The sequence below is a fragment of the Amblyomma mixtum genome, chromosome 5 (genome assembly GCF_055824585.1).
Source record: "Amblyomma mixtum isolate Tamu chromosome 5, ASM5582458v1, whole genome shotgun sequence".
Classification (NCBI taxonomy): domain Eukaryota; kingdom Metazoa; phylum Arthropoda; class Arachnida; order Ixodida; family Ixodidae; genus Amblyomma; species Amblyomma mixtum.
This window is the reverse complement of record NC_143016.1, coordinates 44,825,273-44,848,664: the sequence shown is the minus strand read 5'-3', so window position 1 is coordinate 44,848,664 and position 23,392 is coordinate 44,825,273. Positions and strand designations below refer to the sequence as shown.

Below are 23,392 nucleotides of genomic sequence, written 5' to 3'. Positions count from 1 at the left end.
TGCATTGTCATTCCACTTGCTGATGAGAAAGGTTTGCAGCAGTATTAAGCAAAATCATTAACTTCTTTTTTCTTGCAGATGGATAGCGAACTATGGTTGAAAGCAACGACGACTCATCACGAGCAGTGTACTGTCTACGGCCTAGAAGAAGGTGCCCAGTATGCCTTCAGGCTCAGGGCAGTCACGGTTTATGGCACCAGCAAGCCTGGTCCCAGCACAGAGCCCATCAGTCTTCCACGACTGGACTCCAGAGCGGACACGTTAGCAACGGAAGCCGAGTCTACAGAACGAACCGAAGCCATTGCTACGGAGCAAGAACTGGGCTCTACAGAAGAAGATGTCACGCTCACTGTCACAAAGTACGACAGTGACGACCAGCGCTCTTCTCTGGATGTCGACGAATTCCTCAATGAAGACGCTGCCTTCTCCGAGGCAGTTTCGCAGATCACTGCTCCGCTGGTCGCAAGTGAACTAAGCGACTACGAAACATTGGTACCCAGCTCAACGGTCAAGGCTGAGTCCGGCGAGGTTTCTGAGATCGACAACGACACGCTGGCTAAACGAGCAAGCCTCGAGATAAGTGACGTAACCACTCCTAAAGGTGGCACTGGAGAAGCCATTGTCCTGGAAGCCAAAGAACCGGAAGAACTAGTGGCTGAGCCGCCAACGTTGCCAGAACGAAAGGAGACAGCTGCTCTTCCAGTTCGAGAACATTTGTACGAAATTATTCCCTATTTAACGGACGAAACCTTTGACCTCTCACTAGAGGAGCAAAGGTACGAACAGGCTAATCAAGGTTACATTCCTCTAACCGTCAGCTGTACTGTCACAGTTTTAACATGGCAGAACGCTGACGATGTACCCTCTATCAAACGCCGCGTGGACATCGAGCAATCATCTGGAATTCATCTGGTTCCACACTCATTTCACCTTGTCGTCTTCTCGCCCCCTCTTCTCCTGGACCAAGCCCAGGATGTAGCAGCTCCGCAGCCTCCGGAAGGGATCGCTGTCCGGGTAGTCACTCTAGCCCAGTGGAACATGTACAGGAACCTTCTTCCGGGCTCGTCTTTCCTCATAATCGACGTGTCGCAGCCTCTGCTCGTCCTCGCGCCAGCGTTAGCCCTGGAATCTACAAGTGCTTTCGTAGACCCCCACAGAGGTTTGCCGGTGGTATGTCGCTTCACTCTTTGCGACCGCCTTCCCCTTCCAGTCAACTACATCATCGACACCTTGTTGTCCGAGTCTAACCTCCGCAGGCCCGACCACCCATCTCGTGCGTGTTGTTCCGTCGAGTACATTGAAACAGTGCCCAGTCCCATGGCGATCATAACAACAGTCAGACCAAACGAACCCCTCCCGGGGATCATCACCATGCCACAGTTATCGCCCGAACTCTTATTAGAGCATCCGTCGTTCGAAAAGCGCCGTGAACTCCTATCTGCCTCCCCTGCCGACTCGGGAGTAGACACGAGCTTCGGGCACCCGCGCCCATACGTGAGAAGCACTCGGCCAGTGGAGGAGCTTGACGAAGAGTTTTACTTGCACGACACCCTGTACTACAAGAAGGCGGCGAGGGTGAAGGAATTTGACATGCGCACAAGGCGGTCGTACACCCGCCGGATCAACTCTCTTTCCAGAACCATAGAGCGCGACTACAGCTCCAAGAAGTCTAATATCGACCGACTGGCGAGCCGGATTTCGTCCGAAATGTCAAGCCTCGAACGTGACCTCGAGCTCTTGCGCTCTATGCAGAGCATGCTTCGCCAAGAACTGACGACCAGAGAGAGACCTTCCGGGGACCATAACGGCGGCAAGGAAACCGCGAATGGCAGGAAAACCGAGGGCGCTTCGGACTCAACGGCCACGTCGCGCATTAGACCGTATCCCGAGTCTGGATCACGTGGCGGCCCGTCCCGGAGACTGTCGAGAAGCGACTCGTCCGAATCGGAGGAGCCGCAGCCGACCAAGCCGCGCGCCAAGCAGATGCTCAAGGGCGAAGCACCCCGGTTTGTAACCCGTCTGGACAATCGCATTGCGCCGAGTGGCTACCGAATCAAGCTTCACTGCACTGTGATCGGCGACCCCATGCCGCAGGTCACGTGGCTCAAGAACGGGATCAAGGTGGTGCCGGACAACAGGCATATTGAAATCACCCTCGTAAGTACATCGGTTGCGTTTTTATTGCGACAGGAAAAACATCAGCCCTTGTTTTCTGGGTGCAGCCATGTTAGCCTATTCCTTTCATGTCCTTGGAAAATCAGCGACACGTGGCATGAGAAGTATGGACTGTCCTGTTAAAATGTTCGAGGCCACCGGGTGCGCTTCCGCGCACAAATATTTTAATTGTATATTTTAGAGGCTGTATAAGTTGAAAATATTTGCTGCAGCAATTTAAATAATTATATGACCATTATAAAAATTAAATAACAAGGTAAATTGAATTTTTGAGCTAGATATTTTAAATTTGCTTGCAGATTGTTCGACACCCCAAAACAACAAAGCAAACATTGAAGAGGGGGCTGAAAAGTGGTAAATGAGACGCGCTTCCCCTTCTTTACACAAGTTCTGATGCTCCTGATTTATGGTGACACTGAGACGCAGGTGGCTGTTTGGGGTTTCTTTTTCCCAAGACCGTCTTGTTAATCATGCGCATTCTATAGCACAACAGGAGAGGTAATAAGATACTCAGGCCAGAATCGCAATGACTCCTAAAAACCCGTTCTTTCTTACTTTTCACAGACTGACTTCGGGATGTGCAGCCTTGAGATCTACAACGTCAAAACAGACGACACTGCCGAGTACACATGCCATGCTGTCAATGCCTATGGAGATGCAACAACCAGTGCCTACCTCCGGGTCACAGGTAAGGCAGCGCTGGGAAAGATTGCCGTTAATAGCGTCTGATTCGAGATGTACCACTCATTCGTGTGCTGTAAGAGAGAGAGATATAAGGAAGGCTATAATGCACGCGAACAAACCCCTATCGCGGTTTGTTTACCGTCGGCTTTACGGGTTCCTGTAAACATAGTTCAAGCCTCCTAAAGTAAGGCAGCAGCAAAAATGCAGAACGCCTGGCACGTGTAACAATACGTAACCTTTCTTTAGTTGGAATGTGCACGCCTATATTTGCTCTTCAGTGTCGGGCTTTGACAGATTGTAGGGCGCAGCGTGCGGCATAGGCTTCGAGCAGGTGTGGTGCCCTTTAAAGCTGTTCCTCGATGTACCTAAGGCTGCCCCGAGTGGCCCAGATGGTAATGGTGTTGGCATACAGCGAATGCTGCATACCTCTAACCTCCGTGAGTTGGCCAGGCAGGTAGATCATAGCACTGTTAAAGAGGAGAAGGGAGAGAAAGCGTAGTTTGTCAATATCCGGCCCACACCGAGGGATAGCACGCGAATAGTCCTCTCCTATCTAACGGCTATATCGCAGACGCACCAGAGATCAGGGTTCTAGGGCTCCATATTTACCACCAGCTTCGGGTGGATACAACGCTGGCCAAACTTCGTAAAGTAGAACAGGTGGGCCGTATGGTAAAACGTGTTTCCAATAAGCGTGGTGGACTCCGCAGTAAAGACGCCCTACGAATGGCGCACGCTATTCTAGCCAGTCGCATCCTTTATTCGGCGCCATACTTTCACCTCCACCTACGCAAGCACGAACATGCCAAACTCGAAGCCATTATTTGAAAAATCGCTAAGCGGACTTTGCGCCTGCCGGTCACTACATACAACAACCGCCTTGAAGCTTTGGGTATGACTAACTCCTTTCAAGAACTGAAAGAGGCTCACCTTTAATCAGTACACGTGCCTCATGCAAGCACCATCCTGCCATGTCCTCCTGGCTCGTTTACATATAAACACCCACCTAAGAAACAAGACAGGCACCCGGTACTCTAGCCATGGCGCTATCAGGCCCTAGTACGCGATCTCTACTCTAAGATGGACGCTCTCATACTCACGATGGTCGCCGTACAGCTCTGGCACACAAGTACGGTCCCAAACACGGCGTCTTCTACGTGAACTTTGCCGGCCCTGACCCCCGGGGGTGGTTCACAGCCGCAATTATACACCAAGATAGGTAGGTGGACGGTTTAAGCTTTAGGACAGCTGACCCCACTCACGCAGAGGAGGTGGATGTTACATTGGATATCTCCCATCCTGCTTCTCAGCACATCATCAGACTCCCGCGGAGCGTGCCGAAGCTACGAAGCCGGTCGCATAGCACACCTAGCAGCGTATTTCTTGCGTTGGTTCATTCGCGATACAAAACCCACCCCTAAACACATCATCTGGACTCCAGGCCATCAGAGTCCTCGAGGGAATGAGGCCGCACACACGACTGCCCGAGCTCTATCTCACGGGTACCTCATACCGACTCTGATACCTCAAATGAGGAGCAACCCGTATTACGCTTTTCTGAAATTCTGAAATACTATCAGTATGAACATCAACGCTACCCATCCCTGACAACAGGGCTCGGGAAAGCAGACGAACGCGTGCTCCTCCGACTTTTTACGAATAATCTTGTAAGCCACGCTCTACTGAACATTTCCACTCTATTGTCAGTGGCCGGTGCTTGCATTGTGGGGAGGTGGCTAACACCTACCACCCACATGGTGTGGGCCTGCGAGCCGAACACAGCCCTTTCCTAAAACCTCCACTCTACCCGAGTGGACTGGGAAGCGGCCCTGCTCGTCTGCTCGGACTTCCAAGCCCAGCGGGTCTTAGTCCAGAGGGCCCGGACGGCTACTTCTACCATGGGGTCCCGAACTAGGGACGCCACCTAGATTGTAAGGAGGTTGTATATATGTATATATATATATATATATATATATATATATATATATATATAAGAAGGTGTGAAGATCGGATGGATCCGGTAGAACATAAACGTAATCTGGTTGACACACGGTAGAAAAACAACAACTTTATTTAACGTTTCGACCAGGGTCTGGCGAGCCGAACACAGCCGAAGGCCAGACCCTGGTCGAAACGTTAGAATAAAGTTGTTGTTTTTCTACCGTGTGTGAACCAAATTACGTTTATATATATATATATATATATATATATATATATATATATATATATATATATATATATATATATATATATATATATATAAACGTAATTCGGTTGGCACACGGTCGAAACACAACAACGATTCTAACGTTTCGGCCAGGGTCGGCCCTTCGTCAGAGTGATATGGTACAGGCATGATATGGTACTTTTGCCTGTACGACATCACTCTGATGAAGGCCAGACCCTGGTCGAAACGTTAGAATAAAGTTGTGGTTTTTCTACCGTGTGCCAACCGAACTACATTTACGTTCTACTAGATCCATCTGATCTTCACCCCCTTCTTATACGCTTAAGTATAGGCTTCGTTCAAGTAAACATATTTATTGCACTCGACGTTTCGATCGGAAGACCGATCTTCTTCAAGAGTGATTTTGCTTTGCTGAGCTGGACACGCCTGTCAATAAGCAAGCCTGTGGTGCTTAACAAAGCAGAGGCCGCATCTGGGCATTGTATTTTCTTACTGAGTACCTGTTCTGCGCACTCTCCATTTACTTCGTGTGGGTCTCACTCCCTCTAATTTGTTTGTTTTTATGTGTATTTTTCTGCTATCGGCTTTGTGTTTCTCACTTACCTGTTCTGGGCTCACCCCTATAAAATGGGAAGCATCAGCAAAGCAAAATCACTCTTCAAGAAGATCGGTCTTCCGATCGAAAGGTCAAGTCCAATAAATGTTTCCTTTAACGAAGCGTATACTTCGCTATATACTCTTTTAAGCAGTCAAGTACTTCATGTTCTCGCAACCTGTATATATATATATATATATATATATATATATATATATATATATATATATATATATATATATATATATATATATATATATATATATATATATATATATATATATATACATATATATATATATATATATATCAGAGAAAGTCACCAGACATTGAAAAACATGGCAGGATTCAATTCACGACGTTGCGGCTGGCGGGCCAGCCCACACGAAACAGGCTGGCCCTCCAGCCGAAACGTCGTGAATTAAATCCTGTTATGTTTTTCAATTTCTAGTCACTTTATCTGATAGTGATTAATCGGCTGGCAAAAAACATATATATATATATATATATATATATATATATATATATATATATATATATATATATATATATATATATATATATATATACATGCACAATAAATGCTTTTCACCTCCACCACCACTTTGTCCCCGCGGACAGAAAATGCAATGCTAGCTTGCATTTTTGTTCCAAGCACTGCGCTCACTCTTCTCACACCGTCGCTTTACAGGCGAGAGAGACGTGACTCCTGAAGAACCAAAATTCGAGTCCTGCGCGCCCGACCTGACCGTTAGGCCTGGCGGGAAGGCAATCTTTTCGTGGAGAGCAACCGGATCTCCTGCGCCGACGCTGAAAGTGTAAGCACTTCACTCTTTCACTTTCCCTCTTCCTTCGTAAGAAAAATAGCGTGCGTGCACTTTGCGAGCTAGAGCGGGAAATTTGCGAACAAGAGAAAAGGTCGCCTGGGGCTCGCTGGCATCAAGTGAAGAGGAGTGGTACTTAATCAGGCGGAAATGTAAATCCAATCTATTTAGTCACTTCATTTCTATCTCCTTCTTTCCAAGCGTTGACAAAGCGTCATAGCGAACGCAGGCTCCCGTCAACCATTATTTGGGAGAGGCTTAAAACGAGCATGAGTTGTTTTTAACACTGCCATGTCTGTGTTTAAGCGCCTACACTTCTGTTAACATACGTATATGGAAGAACTTCTCGCTTCTGTTTTCGCCATCTTATCCATATGTACCCGACATCATACCATAAAAGCTCTCCATTACTGGCAGCAGTTGCTTGCCTTTGAACCACTTTCTGCGTTGTGCGTAAACACCTAGCGACGGTAACCTGCAGATGGTAGAAAAATAAGAAAAAACATAATAGTTGAAAGAGGGAGGTTGTAATTCTTAGGGCTACCATTTTTTATGAAACAATTTTATCTTGATTAGGTTTCAAGGTTAAACACAGAAAAAACTGTGATTGCCATAATTGCCGAAATTAATTTTGTTATTCATGGGGTGTGGTAAGTTTACATGTATGTACTCTGAACATGGGGTGCAAACGACTCCTTACTTGCACGAAATCGTCGTCGAGCAAACTTGTAGATTCACCTGATGTTCTTCAAAAAAAGTGCAAAAGCGAATCAAGTAAAGTATGAGAACGAACCGCATGATTTTTTTTTATTTTTCTCTGATGTTGAAAAAAAGTATAATAGTAGCCGGTGTGCACACGTCCTGCTACAAAGCGTAAAAGCTGAGTTTCAAAGCGCTGGCACCCTTTTACAGTGCTACCTCAAGAAACCATCAAACCATCTGGACTTCTTTTATCCCGCATCCTGTTCTTTGTTGTATTTAGTTTGTTTTTCGCCCCAATAATGTTGCAACCCTTTTATGAAATGTCATAGTAGTGCGACCTTTCAAGCTTTCTTTTTTTTTTAAGATACCCGTGCAGGAGTGTTAACACGCATGAAAGTTGGAGATGGCGAAGTTCTTTTTAAGATACCCGTTTCAAGAGTGCTCACAGGCATGAAAGTTGGAGATGGCGACGGCGCCGTGCTCATTTTCTCGCACGCCTACCCTGCTTGTGTGTTTTCCTTAGTTCTTCACTCTTGACACCGACGCAGTATGAAGGACTCCAAACCGCTGCGAACGAACTTGACGACGGACGTGATCGTCTCAAAAGACGGCTTCTGCCGCGTCTGCATCCCCAAGGTGTCTCCCTCGGACGCCGGCGTCTTCACGTGCACCGCGGAGAATGACTCTGGAACGGCTGTTTCTACCAGCATCTTAGCGATCGCTGGCCAAGGTGTGAATGTACTTCATAGTTATAGTAGACGGCGCTGAAGAACTCTAACTGGGGTGGAAAGGGCCTGAGCGAAGGAAAGACCGCAACCCGAGAACCTAAATCGCGTTCTGATTATGATGTCGTACGAGTTTAATGGCGCAAGGGCGAGAACACCGGCAGGGTGCTGGCGCCCTGTTCGTCTTTTGAGCAGGAGTCGGATAACCTGCTTGGAGCCACTTTATTCGTTTCCTGCAGCACTGACGACGGCACCAGCTGGCACGCTACCATTTAGACAGCAGCGCGAAAGGAGCGATGAGCGAAAAATTGAAGAAATATAAAGCCAGACAACTAGGGGTGTGCGAATATTCAAAATTTTCGAATATAATTCGAATATTAGATTTTTGCTATTCGTATTCGATTCGAAATCTAAGTATTCGTATTTTTTCGATTATTCGATCCCATGCGAATATTCCTATTTAGCCGAATATTTTATTGCGAGCACCAGCGTACATTTCGGTGCGCAAGTCCAATCGACATAGACATAACAACATGGCGGCGCCCAGATCCATGCGTAATGTTGGGCCATGCCGTAGCTGACTGTGCTTGTGAGCTTCTTTGTTGCTATGCCTGCGCAGCTGGTATAGTCAGAGCTGTGCACGAAATACATCGCAATACTTGCCACTTCAGTGCCAAGTGAGAGGGAATTATCTGTGGCTGGCGAAGTCGTTTCAGCTAGAAGGGAACGACTCCTGCCTGGCCATGTGGAGCAACTGGTTTTTCTTCACAACAACCTTTAATGTTTATCCCAGCAACGTGCTTTTGCGTTTATGACATGCTAGATTCAATCAGTGCTGAGTACTAGCCATTTTCTGTGAAAATTCCACTCTTCTAAGAATAATGTTCTAGACTTCGATACTTTCGGTGCAGCCACACACACCTTTTGTGTTCATTTACTTATTGATAGTTGAACTGTGATGTTCTTGGATGCTAAAATAAATGTGTTGAAGTGTTTAAATGCGTCTTTCCTTGATTATTCGATATTCGATTCGATATTCGGAACTAAGTATTCGTATTCGATTCGTATTCGAAAAATTTGATATTCGCACACCCCAAAAGACAACACAACTTAGCCACGTGTTGTACGCATATACATGGGAGGATCTGAGCTCTAGACTAGGTTATGTTAGTTTCTCACCAAAGACACGCTGGCTGCGAGCCAAAGGTGTCGGCTTAAAAAAAAATCGGCCTAAACTGTAAATGAGTCTAATGTATCATCGGCTGTAATGTGTTTCACTTTTACGACTCAGTGTTATTGTGCTGTTTAATCTAAGAGTATCGGTACTTGAATGAACTGCTTCGTGTATATGTTACCTGCCTTTCAGCCGACATTGAGCGGTGGGTCAACACTTACTCCGTCATTTCGCTCTCTTTAGTATACGCCAGCTCCTTTAGGGAGTGCTTCCAGTACTGCGACATAAATATTGTTTATCAGCTATGTAGCCGAACGTTCAGCGTATAATAAAATATATAATATACACTATTATATAATATACCATAGTGTACAATATGCCCAGCCATTATAAATATTAAGCCCGCGCTTTCCACCTGCAGCCGTGATGTGGTGGCTCTATATAGAAGCCTGCTACTGTAAAGAGAAGGCATTTCGTTTGTTTCCTCTTAAATATTGAAATAATTTATGGAGGTATCCCCAGCCTGCTCCGAGCAATGAATAGGAGGGATTCAAGATCTATATTTAGTTCGACGAGTGCTTCGTGCACACGTAGAGTGTGAGGCTCTGTTTTTTGTCGGAGCTTATAGCTCATATGTAGTGTCAGGTTTGGGTGAAGAATAACGGTTGCTAGCATGGTCGAGTATTTGAAAATAGTGCATAGGGACGCCTAACTTCATGCGGTTGGCAGTGTGACAGCACTAGCAGCCGTTGATGCCTTTACCAGAAGTGACTTTAGAAGAACTTTTTGTTGGGCTAGATGGTGCATGTTTTAAGAAAAGAACAGTGGAGCAACTAAGACGAACACAAGAGAGGACCACACAGGACTAGCGCTAAACTTCATCTAACTTTATTCACTAACAGCGCAGAAAATATAAGGAAAACCAGAACACGTACACAGAGATACTGGTTTCCACACAACACTATCTACAAAACCGCAAAAAGTGTCAACCACGGTTTCATGAGATAAAGATTTTAGGTAAAAGCAAAGACACAAGGGCAAGGGAACTATTGGAAGCATTTCATGTAAGAAAGAGAGGTGTATCTTGTGTTAGCGATACGTCGGTGAACCTCTTGAAATCGGAAATGGCGTATCTTGTACGGTTCTGTAGATAGTGTTGTGTGGAAACCGGTATCTCTTTGCACGTGTCCTAGTTTTCCTTATATTTGCTGCGCTGTTAGTGAATAAGGTTAGATGAAGTTTAGCGCTAGTCCTGTGTGGTTCTCTCTTGTGTTCGTCTTGGTTGCGCTACTGTTTTTTTCTTACGCCAGAAGTGACGCCCACTGAGAATGCTCTGGTCCGGGAACGTCACTCCCTTCCAGCCAATGTGTGAATTTTATGACCGACGATACATTTTGGCCCTAAGGCTTTCAGTGCTGCCGCATTAATAATTTTATGTCCTTAACGTCGCCAGTAGACACTACATTGATGATCAGCTGACTTAGCATCACCAATTACCGTAAAATGGAATAGCCGTCTCTGAAGAGCAAGGCTGATTATCGTTCAATGCTGACACGACTAACGGAGCACCGAAGCTCAGTTTCTTCTTTCAGCGGCATCTCTAATCTCATCGAATCACGCTGGTAGACCTGGGAACGGTTTTGGCTAATATTCTGTACACGCGATTGCCCCAAAAACAGTAGCATTGTTTAGAAGCTCCGTAAATCAGTGACCAATGAATAACCTCTCACATGATTCTATTTACGACGAATCAATGGGTCATTTTTCTGCTAAACTATGACGCCCCAAGAAGTCTCCAAGGTTTACTTATGCAGACTGGCGAGTAATGAACAACAGTAAGAGGAACGTCAAATCTTGGTGGTTACGAGCGTGAAGCGACGGCTTCCAAAGGCAGATTTTTTTGTTTCACGTGCTAGTAAGCGAACCACAAGTGTAGAAGCTGACAACTCGCGTTCGTTGTCTTTCCTGCAGTTCCACAGAAAATTGCATCCGAGTACATTCAGGAAATCCAAGATTGTTCAGGTCGGCTTCTTTATTATTAAAGCTACTCAAAGTGGGACTGCTACACTCAAAAATATCAATGATAAGCAGCGTGCAGCGCCAACACGTTGCCAACCTCCATCTTTTTCTTCTTTTCAGAGGAAAGAAGTGACGACTTCCAAGAGGAACGACGTCGGCTTGAAAAGATGCACGTGGAAGAGAAACGACGTAAGCGCTTACTGAGGGAACATTCTTCCCATACGGAAGCCTTTCGCATTCGTAGTTTCGTAGTTTAGCGTAGTTTAGCGTAGTTTAGCGCCTTTCGTAGTTTAGCGCACATTTTGGTCACCGGCTGATCGTACCGATCCTAACCTTTTGCTAAGGTTCAATGTTCCGCACTTAATTCTTATTGTTAGAAGTTTTGGGAATACTTGCCCAGATCCTCCCCAAATTGTCACAGTTAGGAAGAACAAAAGATGACTGTTTTGCGCCGGAACCATGCATTTCACATGGGTTACATATACCCTCACAGAAGATATAAATGACGAGGTTATTGAAATCTGTATGTTGGAGATTGCCCCAGACAGATGACAGGTTGTATTGTTCTGAAAGCAAGGAATACAATGTTTCCCTTGGCTTCTCCTAGTGCAATACTAATAAAACAAACTAGTTTATTAAGGCGTGTATTAGGACGTGGAAAGAATGAAAAAAAAATTTCCAAGGACGATTCCGATTCTCCTTAATGCGAAATCTGAGCGCAGCTTTGTCAGTGTCTTAGGCTCTCTAGGCTCATTGTTTTGCTTTGCTGGGTGGTCGGCACTTCTGGCGACGGTATTAGTTGATTAAGATGACGATGTGCAATGCACAGCGTGAGAGTGTGTTGTAGCTTAACACGAAGCGCGATCGACTGCGGCGATAGCCTCCTTTTGTCGGCAGAACCAAAGAGGGCGACAAGACGCTTAAGAGTGTACTTGAGGCATTACATTCGACAGACCAGTTGCGTGAGGTATGAGGTGCGCCTCTTAATTTAGATAAATTTAAGGGATTTTGGTTCGATGATTGGGATGCGAGGTCAAGTGATTTTGGTGGCATAAGCTGCGACTTGTAATATTGGCCGCGCACCACTGATGCTTGTAAGTTCTTAACGGCAGGCGTGTCACACGGCAAACATGAATAACAGAAAATGATGGAGACGAAAATGAAAATTTGGTTCTTTCATGACGATGGCAATAGAAGTGGATGATTGAGAAGTTCAAACGTTTTTGGCGGAAGCGCAAGTTGCTTACAGTGTGCCTGTAACAGTATTTTAGCATTTAATGAGCGTTTTGTCTGTTCTAATAGTGCCAAAGGCGGCAGAGGCTGCAGTTTTCTGCCAGAAAGGTGACGCATAAAGCGTGCAACACCTACATATCTTGTTAAGCTGGATACAAAGCCTATCGCGAAGGCGCCGGCTTAAACACAAACTCCTACTTAACATGGCAACCGGTTCTATTCGGTAGCAAAACAATGAACATTGAATGTCATTTATAACTCCTTAGCAGCAATGGGGTCAAGAGTTGTAACTATGTTGAGTCTTAATAACTTCGGAATTGCCTTTGATTTTGGAGACGTAGAAGGAGAAATCTGTTGAGGCACCATAAAAACTGTACTGAACAGGTGGTTTGGTTTCATGGACTTCAACGTCTTGAAGCGAGTAAGGCTATGAAGGACGCCGCAGTGAAGGCCTCCGGATAATTTAGGCCACCTTGGGTTCTTTAAGGTGCGCTGACATCGCAGAGTACACGGGCCTCTAGCAGTTCGCCTCCATCAAATTGCGACCGCAGCGGCCACGATCGGACAAGTGTATTTCAGGTTAGCAGCCGAGCACTGTAACCACTGAGCCACCACAGCGGCTCAGAATAGGTGGCACACTGCATGTAATAGAGGATATTTTGCATTATCTTTTAGGTGACCACATCGTCCTAGTTTTACAATGGTCACATGGTTATATTTTCCTAAAAAAAATGAATATTTTGAACGGTGCAGCACATGACCCAAAACATCGTACATTTAAAATGATTTTGATGTTGTTCACGTGTCCCTGCATTTCCCCGTCTGTTCTGTCCTACCACAGAGGAAGCTGCAGCTGTTGAGCGGGCGTCCATGTTACACCACCCAAGATACGAGCTTTCACCTGAAGAGGACAGGGAAGAGTATTACAAGTAGGTGGACGCCGCTTCTACGATAGCCGTCTAATGTGACCGGTTTTTTTTTCTAGAACGCTGGCCAATTGAGGCTGTTTTGACTCTGTCTCATCTGAAGGTTTACTTCCCCGCACAATGAGAACTTCCTCTGGAAAAGGGGTCAGGATTCTGAAATTCCCTGTTTTCCCTCAAGGCCCCCCTCTGTGTGTCGTATCGCAGGGCGCTGTGATCGGCAAAAGCTTGGCTTTTTTCCAGTCACAGACCTCACGATAGACATTAAAATTAGGTTCAAGTGTCATGCCGGCATCGGACAGACGTTGCAATCAACTGTATTTCAAGAATGAAGAGTATATGCTTCTGTTTCGCAAAGGCATCTGTTGTAAAGACTTGAATTAGCGTCAGTCAACCGAGCATCGAAGTGAACGTACAGGCGCGGACAAAAGTAAACGGGGCACGCAGCTGTCTTCGAATATTTTTCACGCATCACCTGATTGATATTTCCAGCAGTGGCACGCGCATGCTGGTAGAGAAGGCTGGTGGGCTTTCTTGTAGACAAACAAAGCTTCTTCATTACCAATGGACAAAGCGGGATTGCACTGCGCACGCAATAGCGTGCTCCGTTTATTTATGGCCGCGCCTGTACATGGTTCACGCAATATGAATGGTCAATGGATATATGCTTTGTCCACTCATGATAATCACAAAGATAATAGCAAAAGCACGAAATACACGTGATTACTTTGAGAAGTAAACAAGCTTCCATTGGGCCGTCTGAATAGCTCCGAAGTCTTGCCATTCGCGAATCCGGCTTACGTTACCAGTTGCTAGTTATTTCTTGACCATCATGTCCAGGGATCAGGGTCAAGGATCGAATGCGGGTTAAGGATATCCTAGTCGAAATCAAGAGGAACAAATAGGCTTGGGCAAGGCATGTGATCTGAAGGCAAGATGACCAATGTTTCTTATGGTTAACAGCCTGGATTCCAAGGGAAGGGAAGGGTAGCACGAGGCGGCAGGAAGTTAGGCGGGCGGATGACATTAAGAAACTTGTGGGGACTGGGTGGCGCAGCTGGTACAGGACAGGTTTTATTGGAGAGATATGGGAGAAACTTTTGAGGCGAAAGCCTTTAATGCCTCATCGTTGTCGACAGAAGGTTGTCAGCAGAACGTTGTCAGCAGAGGTGTCACGCTTTATCTAGTCAACCAGAAAAAAACCTTTGTGAACGATGGGATTCGAACCACCATCCTTCCGTTCAGCAGCCGAGCGTGCAAATGGCTAAACTACTTCCTGCCAAGGCATATGTAGTTCTCCTTGTCTAGGACGCTAGAGAGTGTTTGCAGAAAGGCATCGAATCAGGCGGATGCCTGCCAAACGCAAAGGCTTTCGCCTCAACGCACTTTAGGCCAACAAAGTGCCTCCCCTGAGTTTTTGTCCTGTAGTGGGTGTAATCAGGCTGGTGGTGGTGATGATGTTTTGACGATAGGTAAATACTTTCATTGTTTTTTTCCAGACCCAGGCGCCACTTCAAGACTTACGGAATGCTCGGCCTTAATTATTTAGAAGATGTTCCTCGTACAACTCACGAGCCATTCTGTAAGTATGAAGACAGCTGCAGACATTTACAGAAAGCATAGAGAGCCTTGCTATTCGCACTGAACACCCTACAGTTTTACTCAATGGTAAACGAAGGCTGTTCGCAGTTTTCGACAGAAGTTATCTTTAAGTTTTCAGGTAATGCACAAGTTCGGAAGTGAGGCAAACATACACGACGAAATAACAGTCTTATTGCGTTCATTGTGATTAGTTATTAGACTTCTACGCTCTGTAGCCGTCTGATACTGCTTAATCGCAGATCCACCGCTGTTCAGTTGGATACCTTATTGGAGAATTTGTTGTGTGAAATTATTTTATTCATATTATTACCTATCTGCTTCCATTGATGGTTAGGCTAGCTGTGCAAAATGAGTAACAGGCAATCAATGTTCTCAACACGCTGCCTGCAGTGACTTCGTGCACAGTGCAGTGCCTGCCGTGGCTTCGGTAATTAAACTTTTGTTGTCATTCATTCTCAAAGCCAACATATTGCTCAGCCATAACAATGATAAGGCTAAGAGGTTCCGGCCTTCGGCTGGTGGTCCCAAGGTCACTGATTCAATACCGGCCACGGCGGCCGTATTTCGATGGAGGTAAAGAATACAAAAAGGTCTGAGTGCTTTGCACTGCTGGAGCATGTTAAAGAACCACAGGTGGTCTAAACTGATCCCGGACCCTCCATCACAACGTCTCTCGCAGTCCATGTGTCGCCTCGGGACGCTTGACCCCAGTATTTACAATTTAAATGAGACTGACTAAATTCGCATCAAGAAACACAATTGCTTTCGTAAGTAATGTAAAATCGCATCCTCGGAGTTACATTATGGGCCTGCCTGAACGAGCATGGGCCAATGGCTTCTCCGTAACTGTTGCACGTTTATTCTGCGCAGCATGCGATTAAGGTTGACGAAACAGCGCAGATAATACAGAGGCCAAGAAATAGTACAGGGCGCCACCAGAGCTGGGGCAAATGAAAATTTAAGAACTCTGCGTAAACCTAGCATCATTCACAGTTATTGGCAACATTTTTCAATGTTTACATCGCGTGTGCGGTGGGATCCCTGATGTATTAACAGTTCGGTAGACGAGCCGAACTACTGGGTCTTGCTGCACCTCGCACGTGGTGCGGAATGTACAGTCTTTGTCAAAAGTAACCAGGTTGCGGGGTTTGCTTCTAGCTTGTATAATGGAGCCCTTGTGGCTTTCCTAAAGATCAAAACGTGTTGGAAGGTAAGAAGACCCCCCGTCCTTACCTTTAATGACCATTTCAGCTTCAGGGAAGCTTTAAGGGCTCCACTGTCCGAGCTAGAAGCAAACCATGCAGCCTGATTACTTTTGACAAAGACTGTACTTTGCTGATAGCTGCGTTCGAAAACATGGAGTGAAGAGCAAAAAATCTGCACGCATGGCCATCAGTATTATTCTGGAAACTGAGCATCGTGTCGCAGTGCTGAGAATAGAGCTTGCAAGAAATTTAGGACTGATTTACTGGCGTCCCCGTCTAGATGGAGAAACAAAACCATTTACCGAAAGCGGCCTAAGGCCCCGTCGGCGAAAGCTCTGCAGGACTATGAATAAAGTTGTTACCAACCCAACCGAAAGCGGCAGTAAATGATGCGCATGGACATGGCGCGAACTTAGGCCTGTGAGAGCGTATTATGAACCTTGGTTTTTGCGACGGCCCCCTTTTCTCAGCCCACGTAGCAGTTTTGGCCCAGGCCTGACATTCACATTGATCTGCAAGTAAGCACAGTCTTTGTTTACGAGAGATTACAACATTACCGGTGCCAACAGTGACGGTGACACCGTTTTCTTTAAGGATAGTACATCGTACGGCTGTCGCTGTGAAAAAAACTAGCTGCGGCAGTATCATGTCTTATACAAACGGTCTGCACTGCCCGCAGTGCAAAAAAGTGTGCAGCCTTAGCCCCTCACTGCCATGTCGCGCTGTAACAGCCGTCCCTGGACCGCCTTTGGACCCCGTGGTGACCGAGACCGGGCCGACATCGGCAACGCTGGTGTGGACCAAGCCGATCTACAACGGCGGATCGCCCATCACGAGCTACCGAATCCAGTGCCGTGAGGTGCCCTCCAAGCAGTGGCGTGACAAGGCTACCTCGCGCATCTGCCTCTGCGACATCTTCGGACTCAAGCCACAGACGTGAGTTGCAGTAGCGCTTAAGCTATGTGCTACGAGTCCTGCTCTGGGGACATAGCGATGAATGCTGTGACTAAGGCTGACAAGCCTAGAAAGTCCTTCCTCCTTCACACCGTGTGTGCCATTTATTAATGCAAAAGCACTATGTGGTTCAGTTTAAGGTCATTCGTCCGCAAAACGTGTCCGCAGAAAATCAGCAACATTTGACGTCACGAGTCAACGTTATGCCAAGTCACGTGACAACGATACGATATGACGTCATGCCAAGTCACGTATCAACGGCGCATCTCATATCATATCAAGGCACGTGAAAATGTTAATAATATGATATATATATATATATATATATATATATATATATATTTATTTTATTTATTTGGAACATACTGCTAGCCTCTTTCGAGGCTGTTGCAGGAATGGGTACATGTTGGTTTTATTTTTTAGGTACGTCAGGAAAAATTCACAAAGAAGGTTCACACACCTAAAATAACATTGTAAAAGGGATAGTCATGGGAGACAGTTTCACAATGCAAAACGCAGTATTAAACAACACAAAATAAAGCACAGTGTGAAAAAAAATTTCTTCAAAAAAGTACGTGCAATGCATTAGTGTAAAGATCAAATAAACAAGTATGACTGGTTACAAAGAAAATTGCTCACAGATTCAGAGATAACAACATTTGCAGGTAACATATTCCATTCCCTAATCGCTTGCGGAAAAAATGAATAACGAAAGGTGTCAGTATTGAACTTATACTCTGTTAAATACTGTGAGTGTTTCGTTCTGATATTGCATTTTGGTGAATGAACTAAGTAAAGGTCATAATGTATCTTTAGAGCACCACCTAAGAGGAGAAAGACAAATTTAAGGCGCGAGGTTCGGACGCGGTTACTAATGGTGCCTTTAACATGTACAGGTGAATAGCAACCTTTGACTTCCGATTCTTGGCCGATCCCCCAGTGTGGGTATGTGCCATCTTTGCAAAGGCTAACAACAACAACTAAAAGTGGAGAGATTTGCCTTGTTTAAGAGTTCATTTGGGTTTTGGTTTGGTTTGGTTTATGGGGTTTAACGTCCCAAAGCGACTAAGGCTATGAGAGACGCCGTAGTGAAGGGCTCCGGAAATTTCGACCACCTGGGGTTCTTTAACGTGCACTGACATCGCACAGCACACGGGCCTCTAGAATTTCTCCTCCAAAGAAATTCTAGCCGCCGCGGCCGGGATCGAACCCGCGTCTTTTGGGTCAGCAGCCGAGCACCATAGCCGCTGAACCACCGCGGCGGCAGTTCACTTGGGGAGTAATTACGTTGATATTTGTTAAAAATAAACCTTACTGCATTCCGCTGAACGCTTTCTAACTTACTTATGCATTTCTGTGTTCGCGGAAACCAACACAGGATGTTGTACTCGAGCACAGGAAGGACGAGAGAACGGAATGCCAGTAGCTTGGTGTCAGGAGAGGCAGTCGGTATTGATCCTTTAAAAGAAAAGAGTGTGGAAGATGCTTTTGACGACATATATATTCTACATGATTATCCCATTTCAGGTCAGAGCAGATGACAACACCGAGGTATTTGTATTTTTGGACTGATTTTAAAAGTTTATTTTCGACTTCATACGAGAAAACGAGCGGGTTCTTTTTTCTTGATACAGTCATGCACACTCATTTCCCTAGATTCAGGGTCATCCGCCACTCTCGACACCATTTTGCTATTCGACCAACTGCATTGTTTAATGTGACTTGATCGTCGTGCGACTTAATTTCTTCATAAATAATGCAATACTCTGCGAACATTCGCACTGTTGCGTTAAGATTCACTTTTAGATCGTTGATGTAAAGTATAATATGAGTGGTAATACCGTTCCTTGAGGTACGCCAGACATTACTCTGGCGTGGTGCGATGCGTGGCCGTCAAATTGCACATACTGGTAGCGGTCTGAAAGGTAATTTTGTATCCAGCTTGTAATTTTATTACAGCCAAGGAAGTGTTGAAGATTAAACACCAATTTTGGGTGTGATACATGATCGAACGCTTTTGAGAAATCAAGAAATAAGACATCAACCTGGCTGCGTTTGTCCAGTGCGGATGCGAGATCGTGGATCGTTTCCAGCAGTTGAGTTGTAGTTGATAGCCCTTTCCTAAAGCCGTGTTGAGTAGAACTCAGTAGCTTATTTTCTTCAAGGAGTCTTACTATGTGCTGAAGAAAGATGTGTTCAAATATCTTCGATGCAACACACGTGAGTGAAGCAGGGTGATAGTTTGATACATTAATAGTGTCCCCAGATTTATGAACAGGAACAACCTTAGCTATTTTCCAGTCTTTCGGCACTTGTGCGTTGTCTAGGGAATTCTTATAAACAAGGAGCAAATATTTAGATACCCACTCTGCGTATCTCTTGTGGAACGTATTCAGATTATTATCTGGGCCACTATATTTAATCTTGTCAAGATTAAGTAAAACAGCGAAAATTCCCGATTCATTTATTGTTAGTTCGGTCAGGTCTAAGCTACAATCACCTATTTTATGAATCTAGGTGAGGCACAGAATTGTCGTCAAGCGTGAAAACTGATTGAAAATACTGATTGCAGTTATTACCTATCTTTAAAGCCTCATAAGGAGGTACATGACTTTGTGTTTTCTAGAGTTCAGATATCTCCAAAATTTTGGGGGAGCGGTTTTGATAAATTTGCTGAGAATAACAATTGTATATTTGTTTTTTTTAAGCCCTAATTGCTTGCTTTAGATCATTCGAGAGTTTTCGAATGTGTTCTGTGTAAGTTTAAGTTTAAGTTTCCTCAGTCGTGACAGCTTGCGCTTCATATGTATGATGTCCCGAGTTATACAAGGATTAAACTTTTTTACAGTTTTTACTCGTGTGGGAACATAAAGTGATATGCAGTATTCCACTTTATGCTTAAACGTCAACCATAGGTCATCACATGATACCGACGGATCGGCGTACATTGCAGCAAAATCTGAATAAAAGTGATCAAAGACATCAAGACCGCCAACATCATCAGCATTTTTCCAATCATATACTTGTGTTATTACTTTCGCGCGTGCTTGGACAATTACGGACAGCGAACAGATGGTTGACCGGTGGTCGGATATACAATCGAGTATTTCATATGAAGAGACACCCTCATTGAAACAGTTGTTTATAAAAGTTAAATCAAGAACACTGTGGCTTGTGTCTGTGATACGGGTAGGTTCCTGCACAATCTGTTTGAGGCCGAAAGCAAATGCGACGTCAAGAAGCGCGTCGGCACTGGTTGGGTCAATGGATCCTCTACCCAGTGTTTCCCACGCTATGCCTGGGAGATTAAAATCCCCTGTGAGAATAATTTTTCTAGATTGGTTAAGATGACGGTTATTGGTTAAGATGCATGTATTCTGATAAAGACTGTATGGTATCTGCACTGCTATTTGGAGGACGATATATTGTGCCAATATAAATCGGAGCTTCATTTATAAGGATCTTACACCCAAGTGCCTCTGCGCCATTGACGTCCAGTAAAGGCGTTGTGTATATGTCCTCCCTAATCAAAATCATGACTCCACCGCCACGAGAATGGCTGTCTTTGCGCAAAATAAGATAGCCTTGTGGAAAGATATTATTAGATATATGCGAGGACAGCCACGTTTCAGTGGTGGTTACTACATCTGGATGTTAATCAAGAAGAAATGTTTCTATACTCCGTCTCACGAGATGTTTGCAGCACTACGAAAGCTCTCTCGTCCAATCAGGATGGTGCGCACTACGTTAGTGTGCGCACCATCTTGCGCATGTATGCGCATGTCACCCTGCAAATTACTGAGAGGTGGCTCCATCCATATGAAAGAAGGCGTACTAATAGCTTCTTTCTACCTCTAGCAGGTGGCGCTTGATATCTTTTTATTCTTTCATCTGTTTGTTTTTGGACAGGCGGACGCCCGTTCCAAAGGGACTGGCCGCGCTTTTTCTCTTTTTGTCGCCATTTGTTAGTACCAGTTCCTCTGTTGTCACGTCACAGTTATTTTCAATGTTCCTGTTATGTGTATATGCATTTATTTATTCCAGCGTGGTCACTACACTATGAAGCTGGTTTTAGTGCAGGCCGGGGCAGCCGAATATCAATGGCGGCGAAATGCAAAACAAGCCCCTGCGCTGCGCGAAAGTCAACGCACAAGAGGTCAAAACGAATCCGGAGCCCTCCACTACGGCGTCTGCCATATCTCATGAGAGACGATTTACTCTCACTGCGACAGTACTTAATGGCCCCGACTTTTCCGAGCACGTTAGCACTCATCGCCCTCATCACAAGTCCATTAGCATTCCTGGTCACGATCAAAGACATTCTTTCTCATTGCTCCACGTAAGCAGACTTAAGTGCCCTTAGAATTTTTTTCCCCGTGGAAACCATTTAATTCTCTTCTGTCTATGGCTCACTACCAAGAGCACACAAAACTGAAAGCAGTATATGACTGGTGGAGCCTGCCATTCAAATTGTTTTTATGCAATGCTCACTGTAGGATTCTCAAAGCAACCAGAACTCGTTTTGTTCTTAAAACTCTTCTCTTTTCTTTCGTTACAGAGAGTACGTGTTCCAAGTGAGCGCTGGAAACAAAAATGGATGGGGTCAGCCGACAATCGCAGTGCCTGAACTGAAGAACTGGCGATGGCGCCAGCAGTGATGACGGGACGTCCTGAGTTCTTGCGGAATACTGACTCGCTAACGATCTACAGAGCTGAGGATGGCCGTAATGACCTTTCCCAGCTCGAAAGCCTGGGCTCTTGATGTCTCTACCGATATAAGGACGGTGGCAGCCATACGAGATTATACTACACCGCCAGCGACGATCTTCTCTTTGTTATGTTCGCTCCCCACACTCCTACGCTCAGGTAACGAACAGACACAGCATTCACGGTATCGGAGGAGTGCAAAGTATGAAGCTTTGCGCGTTGCTGTGGCTTGACGGACGATTTCGCGTAGTTAGGCCGAATGCGAATTATGTGCGCTAGCACTTCGGTTTTTTATTTCTGTTTCATTCTTCGAATCTATTACGCACGGGTGGAAGTTGATGAAGACCGCGACATCCAAAGCACAGCGCGAGAGACTGGCAGTCAAACACGCGTGGTGTCCGGCTGCTGCGATGGTGCAGTACCATGTTTAAAAAAGAGGCGTTTGCGCAGTGGTCTGGTGCTGTGACCAGCGAACCTGATCTTTTCGCGCCACCGCGAGTTCTAAACCCACTCGCGACCATAGTGCTTAATTTTATTTAATTATATTTCAGGTCAAGCTTAGCTAGGCAGACAGTGGCGAAATCGGTGGTGGGGGTTTCACTGCGAGACTAGGCTTCAGACAAGCAAACACACAACGGCTCTGAATGCGATGATTGGCCACTAGAAGTGCAAGCCCACTAAAAAATGGAAGTAGGGCTTACGGCACTGCGCCCTAGCAAAAGTGAGCACAATTTGTGGAAATGAAAGAGACACTTTATCGAGTGTTAATAAAAATTTGATGCTGTTTTAAATATGCAATGGAATGTTCGCTGAAATATCAATTACAGTTTATAATTCATAAATCAGCACTACATATCGCCAAAGAATACACTAAGAATCTCAAAACATGCAGGAACAGTACTAAACCGCAGTGTACAACCAATACTGGTATTCTGTCGGGGGGTCTTCAAGGCTTCAAGCTGCGCGCTGTTCATTTGTGCTATTTTTCAGTACTTTCATTTTTCGCACCGTGATATGCGTTAAAGCAAACCAGCGTTCAAGCCGGTTAGGCAGGCGGGAAATTGGCGGTCAAACAGCTGCGACTGGCCGCCTGCCTTGCGAAGCTCAACTGAAGCGTGTCCACTGTAACCCTCCATTATAAACAGATTGCTCATCTTTGAATGTTTCTTTGCACCTGCCTTTGAGTGACACGTGAGTTTTCGAGTGTGGGCAAATCTGCATGAGATCTTAACCCATATGAAAACATGCGTGTTGAATTTGTCCAACTCAGAAACTATTTTACCCTTGCACTTAAAACGAATACAAGCTCGCGCATTGTATTGCGCAAAACCGCAAGACAGTTGTGCTCCTGTTCCAGCGCAGTGTCCAGTGCCATCTGCTAGGCCCGTGTAGTGCAGCAGTTGGTCTCCTTCAATTCAATTCTATTCGTGTTACCCGGTGCGTGGACGCTTCGACTCAAGATTAGTGGGACGAAGAGACTGAACAGCAAGAGAACCATTGCAATATTCTGGATGCGTGTTCTAAGAAAACAGTCATGCAGCCTTTCGGAAAGTTACCCAAACGACAGCGACTATAACAATAAATTACGAACTATGACAACATCTCTGGAACAAAAATCTAATTACTTCTTCTTTAGAAAACCAATCGAAAATTTTTAAAGTTGCTATGGAGACACAGACAGT

At 45.3% G+C, this 23,392-nt stretch overlaps 1 protein-coding gene across 1 annotated transcript in view; it reads left to right on the top strand.

Annotated features, from left to right (window-relative positions):
- The window catches only part of MnM (myomesin and myosin binding protein), an 82,450-nt gene extending 59,585 nt beyond the window's left edge, over positions 1–22,865 (top strand). Inside the window, exons 13-21 of the mRNA XM_089544229.1 lie at positions 79–2,157; positions 2,740–2,863; positions 6,334–6,460; positions 7,717–7,898; positions 11,207–11,275; positions 13,161–13,248; positions 14,742–14,824; positions 16,781–16,985; positions 21,562–22,865. Coding sequence (XP_089400355.1) covers positions 79–2,157; positions 2,740–2,863; positions 6,334–6,460; positions 7,717–7,898; positions 11,207–11,275; positions 13,161–13,248; positions 14,742–14,824; positions 16,781–16,985; positions 21,562–21,661 — 3,057 coding nt within the window. The 3' untranslated portion in view covers positions 21,662–22,865. The remainder of the gene's footprint in view (positions 1–78; positions 2,158–2,739; positions 2,864–6,333; positions 6,461–7,716; positions 7,899–11,206; positions 11,276–13,160; positions 13,249–14,741; positions 14,825–16,780; positions 16,986–21,561) is intronic.
- Positions 22,866–23,392: the final 527 nt, after the last annotated feature.